General features: G+C 41.0%; 1 protein-coding gene across 1 annotated transcript; it reads left to right on the top strand.

Moving 5' to 3' along the window:
* Window positions 1-84: 84 nt before the first annotated feature.
* On the top strand, window positions 85-14,483 carry LOC113135162 (carnitine O-palmitoyltransferase 1, liver isoform). The gene is made up of 19 exons (XM_026314865.1): window positions 85-218; window positions 4,739-4,884; window positions 5,318-5,457; window positions 5,889-6,060; window positions 6,266-6,367; window positions 6,644-6,781; window positions 6,992-7,069; window positions 7,459-7,566; window positions 8,101-8,188; window positions 9,296-9,491; window positions 9,588-9,776; window positions 9,886-9,991; window positions 10,074-10,190; window positions 10,382-10,546; window positions 10,749-10,877; window positions 11,112-11,267; window positions 11,379-11,492; window positions 11,876-11,968; window positions 13,030-14,483. The coding sequence occupies exons 2-19, from the start codon at window positions 4,744-4,746 to the stop codon at window positions 13,153-13,155; spliced, it is 2,358 nt and encodes a 785-aa protein (XP_026170650.1). The 5' UTR covers window positions 85-218; window positions 4,739-4,743; the 3' UTR covers window positions 13,156-14,483.
* Window positions 14,484-15,079: the final 596 nt, after the last annotated feature.

Raw genomic sequence — 15,079 nt, 5'->3', positions numbered from 1 at the left:
CATCGATTGTTATTACGCTTTTCAATAAGCTCTCTGGTCCTTAAACGTAACATCACAGAAATGATATGTCCGGCAGTCGCTGAAGGCAGCATCATCCGAGCATCTGTAGGACCGACAGCATAGCAGTGCTTCCCCGGCACTTGGGCGACGTCAGAAGTTAATAGTCGGTTCCTGTGGCTCTCGGTTCTGGAAATTTGGCTTCTTATAAACAACAACAGGTATAGAAACAGTCTTTCGATAATGTCACTGTGCTTTGCGATGAAATACAGATAGTCGCATCTTTCCACGTAACGCTACGTCGAGCAGCGTTATCGGCGGCCGTTGGTGTGTAGCTAAATGCATGATGGGCTAGCGAGCGTTAGCAAGAGCTAGCGTTCATTTCCAAAGCTACTGCAGTTTGAACGTCAGACAGAGACAGTGGCTTTCAATGATAGCAGCACAACAATTAACATTAAGTTTCTGTGGGTTTTTCAGATATCAAAATTATAAGACGTTTATGACTAATTACCTAAAGATAAGTAACTAATAATAACATCACTTATTACTACTAATCAGTTCTTACTGTGTGGTTCCCACCCAGCAGTGTTATATTTTCTAAGAAGGAAGAGTTTGTTAGCCAGCTAGCTAGTTAATTCCTTTCCCTTTCTGGAGTTTTGGCTGATTTGCAAAAAGAGCCGTCATCTAAACCGTTTTTGACTGTATCTTATCTATAGTCCAGGGGCTGCTTCACTTTCTATAGAGCTGATACATTCGCTGCACATTTCTACATCCCAGCCCAGGCCTGAATTATGTAACCCTGAAAATACATAACTGCATTAACGCTGAACTTCTGTGAAGTTGAAATGTCCGGATATAACATGTGTCACCATTCATTAGACGTACAGTGGGTACGGAAAGTATTCAGACCCCTTTAAATTTTTCACTCTTTGTGTCATTGCAGCCATTTGCCAAAATCAAAAAAGTTCATTTTATTTCTCATTAATGTACACTCAGCACCCCATCTTGACAGAAAAAAACAGAAATGTAGAAATTTTTGCAAATTTATTAAAAAAGAAAAACTGAAATATCACATGGTCATAAGTATTCAGACCCTTTGCAGTGACACTCATATTTAACTCACATGCTGTCCATTTCTTCTGATCCTCCTTGAGATGGTTCTGCTCCTTCATTGGAGTCCAGCTGTGTTTAATTAAACTGATTGGACTTGATTAGGAAAGGCACACACCTGTCTATATAAGACCTTACAGCTCACAGTGCATGTTAGAGCAAATGAGAATCATGAGGTCGAAGGAACTGCCCAAGGAGCTCAGAGACAGAATTGTGGCAAGGCACAGATCTGGCCAAGGTTACAAAAGAATTTCTGCAGCACTCAAGGTTCCTAAGAGCACAGTGGCCTCCATAATCCTCAAATGGAAAAAGTTTGGGACGACCAGAACTCTTCCTAGACCTGGCCGTCCAGCCAAACTGAGCAATCGTGGGAGAAGAGCCTTGGTGAGAGAGGTAAAGAAGAACCCAAAGATCACTGTGGCTGAGCTCCAGAGATGCAGTAGGGAGATGGGAGAAAGTTCCACAAAGTCAACTATCACTGCAGCCCTCCACCAGTCGGGGCATTATGGCAGAGTGGCCCGACAGAAGCCTCTCCTCAGTGCAAGACATATGAAAACCTGAATAGAGTTTGCCAAAAAACACATGAAGGACTCCCAAACTATGACAAATAAGATTCTCTGGTCTGATGAGACCAAGATTGAACTTTTTGGCGTTAATTGTAAGTGGTATGTGTGGAGAAAACCAGGCACTGCTCATCACCTGCCCAATACAATCCCTACATTGAAACATGGTGGTGGGAGCATCATGTTGTGGGGGTGTTTTTCAGCTGCAGGGACAGGACGACTGGTTGTAATTGAAGGAAAGATGAATGCGGCCAAGTACAGAGATATCCTGGAAGAAAACCTCTTCCAGAGTGGTCAGGACCTCAGACTGGGCCGAAGGTTCACCTTTCAACAGGACAATGACCCTAAGCACACAGCTAAAATAACAAAGGAGTGGCTTCGGAACAACTCTGTGACCGTTCTTGACTGGCCCAGCCAGAGCCCTGACCTAAACCCAATTGAGCATCTCTGGAGAGACCTGAAAATGACTGTCCACCAACGTTCACCATCCAACCTGACAGAACTGGAGAGGATCTGCAAGGAAGAATGTCAGAGGATCCCCAAATCCAGGTGTGAAAAACTTGTTGCATCATTCCCAAGAAGACTCATGGCTGTACTAACTCAAAAGGGTGCTTCTACTCAATACTGAGCACAGGGTCTGAATACTTATGACCATGTGATATTTCAGTTTTTCTTTTGTAATAAATTTGCAAAAATGTCTACATTTCAGTTTTTTTCTGTCAAAATGGGGTGCTGAGTGTACATTAATGAGAAATAAAATGAACTTTTTTGATTTTGGCAAATGGCTGCAATGACACAAAGAATGAAAAATTTAAAGGGGTCTGAATACTTTCCGTACCCACTGTATCTGCAAAATGTTTCTGCAGAGAGACTACTGCAAGGTTAAACTCCAATTACATACCATCATTGCAGTAATCCTGTAGAATAACTGTCATAAAATAAAGTAAAACAAACAAACATACAAAAAAAAAACTAGTAAACTAGCTAAATAAAAAATAATAGAGAGCACAGACACACCCACACGGTGATAACGACCTTGTGACGCTCACCACACCACACATTCGTGTTCAGTATTGTAAGCATGTGTATGTTTTAACCAGCAACACAGTAATAACCTGGATAGGTCACAGAGGCACAGCTTAGTGACACATCAACTACAGATGCAGTCAAACCCCAGGTGTAATGAGCAGAGCAGTAACACGGTGGATTATATTTAAACATTTAAGTTTTGCAAATGATGAAAAGTTGTCTAATTTTAGCTTTGAGTTCTTCAACTAGAGAAAACCTTATGCAAAGACTTAGTATCAGTTAACAAGTTTACACGATTCAAATAAGAAGGTGCAGATGGCGTGTCAGATAAGAAACAACAGTAGAGTCTTCAGAGGAAAGGAGGCATCCAACTGTTACTGATAAGTGCAGGTGTACTACAGAGATTGCTACTTGATTGTACATTCAGATCTACTTCATAACAAACTAGCCTCCAGTTGGTTGCAGGTTGTTTATGTGTTGTGGTTTATTCAAAACATAAATACACAAGTTTGACCTGTCCAAGGTGTACCCTTCCACCCTGCCTTCCAAAGAGAGCTGGGATAGGCTCCAGCAGATCCCTGTGACCCTGGTTAGGAATAAGCAGGTATAGAAAATGGATGGATGGATGGAAAACACAGATTAATTCAAACATACAAACACAAGTTAAACTTCTGTGTTTGACATTATCTGATTTATGTAAGTATAACTATAACCTAATAATACTACATTTCTGTTGGTTGCCATAATAGGCCATAGTACTATAACTTTTTTATCCATCCTTTCCTCATTCCTTGTCTGGCAGACTTGCTGTAAAAAAGTGGCCAGGAGAAAGCTTTGTTTCCTGCAGTCATCTAAATGCCTGAAGGGTGTTTACCTTTCACCTAGTTTGCACACAGTGGCTCTTCCTGTTCTGAACAATTCTTTTTGTGATCATTAACAGCTATTATGACACAAGCTGTAAACAAATTGTGAATCAAAGTAACACTACGTTACTACATTGTCAGTCCAGATTGGGCTCTCAAAACCCTTTGGTCCAGTCAAAGAGAAGTAAATCTAATGGGACCAGCATTTTATCAAGTGGCTCTTTGGTGTGCATGTGGTCAGCGCACACCTGAGCAGCTGTGGTGCGTCTGTGTCGGCACTGAACCAAAAGGGGTTAGAAATTGCTTGTTAATTGTAACCGGATCTGACCTACAGAGCCATTCCTCAATGGAGCTGGAGCATGACGAGGGAATTGTGTGTGTGTGTGTGTGTATGTGTGTGGGTGTTTACCATTTTTAGACACACAGTAAGAGCAGATGTAACCCCCATAGGGATGCAGTCCAGTGTCACAGTGATTGGACCTGAGGGCATTATCCATACTGTATTTGTGGAAGAAAATCAATTACCTTTGTGATGAAAAGCAGTAATTGCCTGAAATAGCAGCCAGGCAGCATTTTCTCTCAATTCTCATCACTTTCACGCTGACTTTATATGTGAAAGTCAGTTATAAATAATGTATCTCATATGATCTTCTTTCAAAAATGCTTGTGTATAAGATGGATGTATTTTACCAGGCAAACACACACTAATTTTGCTGTTCATCCTTGGATTGATAAATCATCTCAAAGTTCCTACACAGCACTTTCTTCCACCTTCAGATCTCAGTTGCTCATGAGCTGCAGTGCAGTAACACATGATCACAATTTACAGAGCATGCAGGAAGCGGCTGTAGGGTATTTCCACTGTTCTTTTTATTTATCTTTCTTGTTAACAGCCTGCATGCTACCTTCAATGTCCTGTTATTATATGGGTTATTCCATGGTATTAAAAGCAGCTGTTGAGACATTTGTACTCGTACCCTTCATTGTAATCTGCCCTCTGCATACCTGTCAGACAGGACTTTCTATGCAGCGTCACAATGAGAATGGTCTTGGTGTCAAATTAACAGGCTTTTGTGAGCAGTGAAGTTAAAAATTATCCTTAGAGCCTAAATGTTATTGTTACATTTTTCCTTTCTTTTCTTCTGTTTCTATGTCTGTCCCACTCATCATTCACAGTAATCATGGCAGAAGCCCACCAGGCGGTGGCCTTCCAGTTCACTGTCACCCCGGAGGGCATTGATCTGCAGCTGTCTCATCAGGCCCTCTCTGAGATTTACCTCTCTGGAGTGCGCTCATGGAAGAAGCGAATCATCAGACTCAAGGTATGTCCAGTCTAGCTGTCGCACCTGTTGTCTGTTTGTTCAAGGGCCATGCTTCGAGCTTGTCCTTCCTCTGCTTTTCCTTCTCTCTGTCTGTCAGCTCTTACCTCTGTGAAGACTCTTTATATTATTTGTTAGTTTGTCGACATCAGGCTTTTAATATTTCTGTTCATTTTCTGCTCATTTTACTCATTTAAAACACTTCAATGCAACAAATTTCAGTTGTGTTTAATTCTTTTAACTATTAAATGCTTTAAATTTCTGCTGTATACACTTATTCATTTGCTGTGCTGTCTTGTAGTTTTTGTTTGACCATGTCAGTCCTGAAGCAAGAGTTAATCTGATCATAATTAAGTCATTGTCATACATGGCAGTGCACAGGAAGAAACAGGATTTAAAATGTTTTAAATGTTTTAAAATTTTCTTACACGAACAGAACAGTGTGATAACAGGGGTGTACCCTGCCAGCCCTTCTTCCTGGCTTTTTGTGGTTATAGCAATCCTGGCGACTATGTACACTCGCTCCGACCCCTCCATGGGACTCATAGCCAAGATACAGGAGCACCTGCCAGTCAGGTAATGCACCTCATAACTCCATGAAATCATAAAAGTTAATGATAAATCTTATGATGCACCAGACACCCATACGAGCACAAAATGTTTCCTTTCCCTGATTGCACCCTGTCACAGAATATTCTGTTTAAAACAGCCTTAGCCCTTTGAGTACTTCTGTTTTCATAGCCTTTTGTTGAGCTGTAGAACTCTTTAGACTTGTAAAATAATATAAAGATTTTTAGTAGTCCCCATGACCCTAATTAGGAATAAGCAGGTGTAGATAATGAATGAATGAAGAAATGAATGAATGAATGAATACTAGTACTCTTGCATCTATCCTTCTGTGTGAACTCTGTCATTGTTGTTTTTTTTTTTAAAATCTGTCATTTGTTTCACTCACTGCTCATGTTTCTTACTCTTCCCTTCTTTCTGTCTTCACCCGCCATTCCCAGCCAGTCGATGAGTACCCAGTGCCAGGCGGTCCTGTCAGCAGTGGTCTTCAGCACCATGTTGTGGCTCATGCTCATCTTCACCATGCGCCTGTGCCTCAAGCAGCTTCTCTCCTACCACCGCTGGATGTTCGAGCAGCACGGCAAGATGTCCAACACCACCAAAGTCTGGGTGGTCAGTGCTGCTTCACACATTTTCAATTTACTCTGAACTAACCACACCTTTCATTGTTGAATAATGAATTGATAAAAATATATATATATCTAATGTAATATATAATAAGGTACTACTTGATAAAAAATGAGATTAGAAACGGTTAGATGTAAGTGTGGATCACTTGAATATTTTCAGTGTGTATGTTTTTGTGTCTGTGTGCCAGGCACTGGTGCGGATCTTTTCTGGCAGGAAGCCTCTGCTCTACAGCTACCAGGGTTCGTTGCCAAACCTGCCTGTGCCTGCCATCAAGGACACAGTCAAGAGGGTGAGAGATCACATGAAGCAGAGGAAATGACAGCACACTTGACTACTGACTATAAAACAGATGGATCACTTTCTCACATTCAACATTTTCTGCCTCTGTTGCACTGAATTATATTTGCTATTGTCTGAGTTGTCTGGTTGGGTGTAAGCTAGCTGAGAAATGAGTGAATTGAGATATACAACATTTGCCAGATTGGAGGAGGTGGAATAGAAAAGAGATTTGGCATGATCTTAATTGTATTAATTGTGGATTATTTGGTGCATGTCTTTTGTTTAGTATTTGGAATCAGTGCGGTCGCTGATGGATGATACGCAATTTGAACGCATGACCAAGCTGGCCACAGAGTTCGAGAGCAGCCTTGGTAATCGCCTGCAGTGGTACCTCAAACTCAAAGCTCTCTGGGCTGCCAACTACGTGAGTTGCCAAACACAGAGATCCTGTTAATGTGGCTACTTCAAATTTCACTTGGACAAATGCCAGATGCAAAGAACCCGAAAGGAAATTTACAATTCAATTAACAATGTATATTTTTGTGCGGTTCTATGTTTTGAATTATTCATCCTGTCTGAATATGGTTGGACTGCCACTTAGCTGCTTTCTCACAAATCTTTGTGTGTGTTTTAGGTTAGTGACTGGTGGGAGGAATACGTCTATCTACGAGGACGAAGCCCAATCATGGTCAACAGTAACTACTATGGCATGGTATGAAAGTCTTATTTTCTGTCTCTGTCTATCATAGTGTAGTCTTCACTTTGCATGGACATATTTGACATGTATCTGCACCTAGACCTTATGGCTGAACTTAGCCTTCGAGATATTCAATGATTCATTCTATTGCAACTGCAAATACTAGAAATAAAAAAAGACATCAAATATCGAATTAGCAGTGTCAAAGAATGTTACATGAAAAATCTTTTGTGTACAGATTAGAGCACAGTAGTAAAGGATTTCTATTCTACCTTTTGAAAGTCCTAAATCTGTTCCCTTTTAACTCCAGGCATACTTGCAGATCGTTTTTTTTATTCAGATGATAATCACTCATCTCATCTGACCCCCTCCTGACAGTCCGTCTCTGTCCGTTCCCTTCCCAGGACTTCTTGTACGTGACACCCACACCCATCCAGGCGGCCAGGGCAGGCAACAGCATTCACTCATTCTTCCTATACCGCCGCAAACTCAACAAAGAAGAGCTCAAGCCTGTGAGTTCAGCCACTAGTCAAGCCCAGCTGCTATATATACACAGCAACATTTATTATTCATGTCTCTTTGCCATAGCAACAGAAGAGGTGTCTCAAATGTTAAGATATTGGGATGTTTCTAAGTGAAACCTCGAAATATTATGTCCATGGTTAATAATCTGTATATGACACTATGCGTATGAAGCCATCACTGTGTTTTGTAGTTATTTGACTGTGTGAGTAGCATCCATGCTTCAGTGCATGTATTGCATGTTTATATGGCATGTGCATCTCCATTCTTATGTTTAGTTTCGATGTTTCTTTGAAGACATTTCCCTCATGTTCTCATACCATATTCATCTCTCTTCTGTTCCTTTTGTAATCTTTTACACTTCTCCTTTGCTTGCTTGTGTTTTCTATATTTACCTCTATCTTTTCTATTCATGTTTTAAAAATTTTTTCCATCCTTTTTTTTTTCTTTCTTGCTTGACTGTGCTTCCTCTACTGCTCTCCTCTCTGCACCCTGTCTTTGTCTTCCCCCTCTCCATTTCCCAGAGTCGTATACCAGGCACAGTCATTCCTCTGTGTGCAGCTCAGTGTGAGAGGATATTCAACACCACACGCATTCCTGGAGAGGAGACCGGTAAAGAGACTGACATGTACACACACATAGACGCACACTGTGGCAATTGGATGTTTCACACGGTGCTGATATGTAATACACGATATTGACTGAACAAAGGCGGTTAACTCGAACAAGAAAGCCCGCACCAGCTTCCAGCTTGAGTGCGAGTGATGCTGCTACAGCGATGACGAGGCTTGCAGTAGGTGTCTGAACCCTTCGGAGTCTTAAGCGTGGGGTAGAAAATTATGTTAAACACAGTGTGTGTTTGTGTGAGGGTGTGGGGTCTTCTGATGCACCTGTGATTCACTGAGTCAGGATATGTCTGCTTTACAGCCCATCCAGCCATCTCTCATCTGTCTCCTCTTGCCTTCTGGTCTAATGTCTGTCTGGGTTTCTAGAAAGGTCTTCCTCTAACTAATGTCTGTTTTCTTCAACCCACACATTTGGTTTTCTCATCTTTACTTTCCTTTCTTTCCTGGTTTTGTTTCTGCTTCATCCAAACATTCCTTTATTTCTATCATCCTTTTTGTTTCCCCTCTTTCTCCCCTGTGCTTTTTGTTCTGGCTTTTCCTTCTTTATCCTACTCAGTGGTTGTTGAGGTCTGCAGTTCCATGCTGTTCCTATCAGTTTGAGCGGATGTTTGACACTTGTCGAATCCCTGGAACACTAACAGGTAGTTTTTAAAAATATTTTTACACAGCAGACCCAGTGCTTCTTTTAGATTTCTAAATGTCAAACATGTGATAGCAACAGAAATGTTCTCGTATATTGTGCTGTTCATAATTAAGAATTTTAGATTAGTAAATGTTTCTTGCCCATCATATTAATTAACCAACATCTTGTAAGTTGTTTCAAATTAGAACCTTCTAAGAAAAGAAATGGTGCTTTCAGTATTGGAGCACTGATCGTGGCACATACATGCCTCCTATGGTATGTCTTCATTCCACCATCTGTTAAATTAAATAGCCCTTAAGTTATTTGTTCAGTCATCTCATTGATTGTGGTAGCACAAGGAAGGCTGTGAGTTGTATTGTGAAGCTGTGAACCATCTAATGTAAAATTGGATAAATTCACACTAAATGTTTAAATTGCTCTCTTCTTCTTCCCCTGTATTGATGTCTGTAGACACTGTGCAACACTGGCAGGACAGTGACTACATAGTGGTATACCACAAAGGTCGCTACTTTCGGCTCAGGGTGTACCAGGCAGGTAGACTACTGTCCCCCAGGGAGATTGAATTTCAGATTCAGAGGATCCTCGATGACCCTACAGCTCCATCCAAAGGAGAGGCCAAACTCGGGGCCCTGACCGCTGGAGACAGGTCAGTTTGACAGGCCACCAGTTTTTAAATCACATTCACCATAGCACATTGCATCTTTAATGTAATGTCATTCTTTTCCTCTGAATCGTTTCCCAGAATTCCATGGGCAAAAGCCAGGGCAAAGTATTTCAGCAGTGGGGTCAATAAACGCTCCCTGGACTGCATTGAGAGGGCCGCCTTCTTTGTTACCCTGGATGATGACGAGCAAGGCATGATGGGAGATGATCCGGCGGCCAGTTTAGATCGCTACGCCAAGTCCTTGTTGCATGGGAAGTGTTATGACAGGTACTTATATATTACACGGATCACTTCGTTGTGAGCATGTGATTTAGTAACTAGTTTTTCCTGTTTTGCTGAGAGAATTTTCTGCTCAGTGTTTGGTGACTGTCTGCAGGTGGTTTGACAAGTCCTTCTCAGTTGTTTATTACAAGAATGGAAAGAATGGCATTAATGGAGAGCACTCGTGGGCTGATGCACCAGTGGTAGCACACTTATGGGAGGTAAGGAAGGGGAGGGAGTAGTAGGTTGCACATGTTATTTGGTTCTGTGCAAAGTCCATCACTCATGGTCGTGTGCTTCCAGTACACCCTGGCCACTGACAGTTTCCAGCTGGGTTACACTGCAGAGGGTCACTGCAAGGGAGAAGTGGATTCATCACTACCACAGCCACAGAAGCTGAAGTGGGAAATCCCTGCTGAGGTGAGTTATTCATCCACACAGGTGCTTGCTTGCTGATACACACGGTTCATTTGACATGTAAAAAGGCACAGTAATTGCTCATGCCTTATAAAACAATGTGGAAGTATGGCTTTTTCTTGTGAAACCACAGTGAAATAGTTCTAGGGATCTCAGGTGTGCTGATGTTAATAGTTTGGATGTGTCTCTGTCAGTGTGAGGAGCAGATCTCTCAGTCTCTGGCAGTCGCCCAAGCCCTGGCAGACAATGTTGACTTCCATGTTTTCTCCTTCCGGGAGTTCGGCAAAGGAAAGATCAAGAAGTGTCGCGTCAGTCCAGATGCCTTCATTCAGATGGCTCTTCAGCTGGCATATTACAGGGTGAGGCTCTCTCTTAGGGAGAACATATATTGACAATACACAAGGACAATCTGTTGTTTTGGCTCTTTAGCACATTGACCCTCAGCTTTATTTTATGGGGTTTACATCCATACCAGTAGAGTTCTGTCCTATGTTTAAATACAGTGCACATGTTAAATGTGTACACTTTGTGTCACATGTGAGTCTTGTTTTTGCATTCCAGGACCAGAAGAGATTCTGTCTGACATATGAAGCATCAATGACCCGCCTGTTCAGGGAGGGCAGGACTGAGACTGTTCGCTCCTGTAGCAGTGAGAGCACTGCCTTTGTCCGAGCGCTGGAAGGGGGAGAGGTGAGACCACACAAACCTCATTTTCATCATTTTTGTACAGTCTGAGGACATTTTTCTTAAAGAATATAATGGTAAAACAAATCAGGATGATTACAGGTTCTTTGATGACAATACACCTGCATTGAAATGACAATGTCTGATTCCTATTTGCCTTGCATAATTCGTACAGTAGGCTATCTGTTTTTAATGTGTGCTATGCACAGCAGTCACACCAGTCATTCTATTTTCTACCAGTCAGCAGACGTGTGTAGGCGCTTGTTCCGTGCAGCTTCAGAAAAGCACCAGTTATTGTACCGTATGGCTATGACTGGAGCTGGCATCGACAGACACCTCTTTTGCCTCTATGTGGTGTCCAAATACCTCGGAGTGGAGTCTCCTTTCTTGAAAGAGGTTTCTTTTTTTTCCCTTTTGCCACTTTATTGATGTCGGACAGTAAAAATCACTATTTATCTGTTTAGCAGAGCAAACACAGAAGTGACTTTAGCAACCTGGGTGTTTCAGGTCCTGTCTGAGCCCTGGCGCCTGTCCACCAGTCAAACTCCACCCCAGCAGCTGGAGCTGTTTGACATAGTGAACCACCCTGAGTACATCTCCTGTGGAGGGGGTTTTGGTCCGGTCAGTGCTTCAAATACAAAAAAGTCATCTGTTAACATTATGGCTCAAGTGGAAACCAGAAATAAATGGACATTTTGCCACTGTAGCATGTTACTCGTTTCATCAGTATAGTTACATAATCACTTTACACCATACAGTAGCATTTAAATTAGAGCTCACCAAGTCTTGCTTTCCAGTCAAGACAGTCCATCTTAATGGAAATACACACATCCCATTACATGTTTATTTTTGACAGTGTAAAAGTATATCAGCAAATATATTTAATATGTTTTGAAATGTTTCTTCTGCTTTCAACAGAGGTAGTGCTTCTTTATTAGAAGGGGTCTATGTTCTGATACTCACTTAGCAGGCATGAGTATAAATGTTGTCTGTATGTGTTTCAGGTGGCTGATGATGGGTATGGGGTGTCCTACTGCATTTTGGGAGAGAACATGATTAACTTCCACATCTCATGCAAACACTCCTGTCCAGACACGGTGAGATTAATGAAAGCAGAAATTTTATGCTGCGTAAGGAAAGTGGACAAAAAAACTCTTCCACTTGAAGGAGGAACTGCTTTGCCAAGACAGAATTATTTCTCTACATCGCAACAAAGTTCTAGAAATTGTCAGAAACAGTACCTAGCTGATGTTAGGGATCAGGGGAAAGAACCAGGTGGGGATGAGGAGTTCAGTAGTCTCTAGAGACAGGGGCAAAATATTTCTCTGGCTGATCAGGAATAGTTCAGAGCACTAAAAGGGCAGGGACAGGATTTCCAAGCAGAGAAAAACAGGTTGGTGCTAAATTAAGTGGAGACATAGGGGGGCAACTCTTAATTAGGAAGCTGCTGATAGTGCTTGGAGGTGATTGACATGATTGGGGCAGCTTTCAGAGTTTAAGCTGCGGCTGGGGTAGCGCCAGGGACAGCGTTCAGGCTTAGGCTGGCAGGGAAAAGCAGGAGTCCAAAATTAACGCTGTTACTCAGAGGAAAAAGTTTAGCTGACGAGACAGCAGGGAAAGAATTCCCTTTCAAACTCAGATTAATTCACAGGCTGACAAACCAGGTGAATTAAACAGTTCAGGCTCCAAAATAGGTCAGGCATTACAACAACAAAACAAAACACTTCCAACGTGGAAGAAAAGTGGCCAGAATGAACAGCACCATGTGTGTTCCAGGTGAAATTAATCAGGTTAATCACACTCAAAGTAAAGCCAACAAGAATAGCCAGGCACCAAAAACATGGAAATCTACCAAAATAAAACACATACCAACCCTGACAGTAATTGCTTGTTTAATAAAAATGAACGTGTGGATGTTCAATAACCAAAATAAGTTTGTCTCTTGACATGATATCTTTATTATTTCTGTAGAGTTGAATTCAGTATTAACAGCAACACTTTTTGTGTGAAAGTATTTGGTATTACCTCTCTGTAGTTATTTAAAGTGGTGAAAGCAAATGCGATGAGATAAAATTGTTTTGTACAATACATGTTTTTTGTTTTTTTATCTCCCAGGCAGATTTTTTTCTTCTCATTGTTTATTCTGTCTCCCTTCAAGGGTTCCCAAAAGTTTGGTGCTCAGATCAAAAAAGCTCTGCACGACCTGATACAGCTGCTGAGCCCCAACCAAAAAGAGCCCAACAAAACAGAAGATGGTCAGCAAGAAGTCAAGAAAGACAAGTAGGCGGCTACTCAGGGAAAAAGGGTATGAGACTAGAATAAATGTTACATTATAAAGTAAGGAAAGAGAGTTTTGTTCCTCATGTATTTGAAGAATTTTTATACCCAGTCATTTAATATTCATGAGACAGCTCCTTAGGGAAACGTGATATGATGGAAGTGATGTTTTTACTGATATGCATCTATATTTGTGTATGTGTGTGTATATTACCAGTGTGACGGGTGCAAGAAAGAGAGAAAAAGTCCATAGATAATAAGTCCATAAATAAAGAAGAGGGATTCAGGTACAATGAGGTTTATTGGTTTAATTAAGTTTTAACAGTCAAAAACAATGGAAAAACAAAAATACTGTAAATAAAATTAACAATTTGTGTCATATTTTGATTATTATAAAGAGACCAGCGTGACTTACACCACTCAAAGTTAGGGGAGAGATTTTTAACGTTACCATACTGCAGGGACTCATAGAAGTAAATGTTTTGACACCATGAAGTATGCTACAGTTTTTGTGCCACTGATTGTGTTGAATTTGTTAGGAATATGCAGTTGAAAGTGCGTTAGAAACGTCGAGTCTGAGAGCATTAGCATTAGCGTTAGCATTAGCGATGACAGGCAGGGTTGTTGAGGTGACTTCAGTTTGTGCTATCTGTATGCACCATCGCTGTAACAGTGACACCGGGTATGTAAAAACCCTAGAAGTCTGTGACTTCTGTTCGCTCATTAAGTATACATCTGCTTTTTACATACATGATTGTAATACTCTGCTGTCAGTGCCAGGCTTTTTATACATGTAGTAATATTTATAGGTTTGTATTACTGTTGTATTATATATATATATATAAAATATTTGTTTCAGTGGCAACTCACCCAGGAAATAAATTGTATTATTTCTCAAACTGCACAAACAGATACTGGTCAGTTTCTTTCAGTTGTCAGTGGGCATGTGAAATGTGCCCAGTAAAAATTACTGTGATGAACTCCAGTTATTTCACTCAATTCTTGTTTTTTTTTTTTTAAGTATTTTTATTAATGTGTTATTAAATGACCACCATTACAATGCAAGCTTTATTTATGTACATCATGTGCAGATACTGACTCTCTCAGCAGTGCTGCAGGTCAGATTTGGGTTACATGTTAAGTGAAATGATGCACTTAAGACACCGTGGTTTAGATGCACTTAAGGATGGTTCTGTTGCCAGTGACGCAGATTCCTCTGTTATTTGCTATTGATTTCTGCCTTTTTTGTTTTACTCCTGATCACGTGTTGCATTATATTGCTGTTACTTGTTTTTAATGCCTTATGATGAAGGAACATAAAGTCATCCTTAAAAGAACAAAGTGCTTGAGTGGTTCTTTTAGTTGCCTTAAAACAACACTCCATTGCCTTAGTGCTGCTCTTTAATCTTCTCGATATCCAAAAAGATTCAGCATAACCAGAAATGTCTCTTTGGGGTTTGGGAAAATAAGCTAGTTGTTATGTTAATCTAACACAACAAAGAAATCAGCTTCTTCAACTAGTATAGGAGCCACATTAGTGTTGACAACTTCCTGCACTCTTTGTTTCTGTCAGGCTTCAGGCATGATCTGTTACTCAGAGTGTGAGCAGTTTCCTGTTTCCACATGGTCAGTCATTATGGGCTTGTAAAGCGGAACATCCTGGAGGGAAATAAAGCTGGTTTGCCTCCCTGAATCGCTTTACAGTGTTCAAAGCCCAGCTGCACTGTCATAATAAGAAACAAAGTGCTCAGAGCTTTTCCATCCTTGCCCTGATTTCCATCTGTGTTTATCTACCAACGCTTATTTATTTATTTATTTAATTATTTCTTGTTTTAGCTGTGAGGTCATCAACAAACCCTTTGTTCATTATTGGCCTCAGCTTCAGCCGCCAGTAATCCATACAAAGTCCCTGTCCATTTCTAAATCATGCC

Source organism: Mastacembelus armatus, chromosome 19 (genome assembly GCF_900324485.2).
Source record: "Mastacembelus armatus chromosome 19, fMasArm1.2, whole genome shotgun sequence".
In the NCBI taxonomy this organism is placed as follows: Eukaryota; Metazoa; Chordata; class Actinopteri; order Synbranchiformes; family Mastacembelidae; genus Mastacembelus; species Mastacembelus armatus.
Note: the sequence above shows the minus strand (reverse complement) of the source record. Positions and strands in the feature narration are given on the sequence as shown.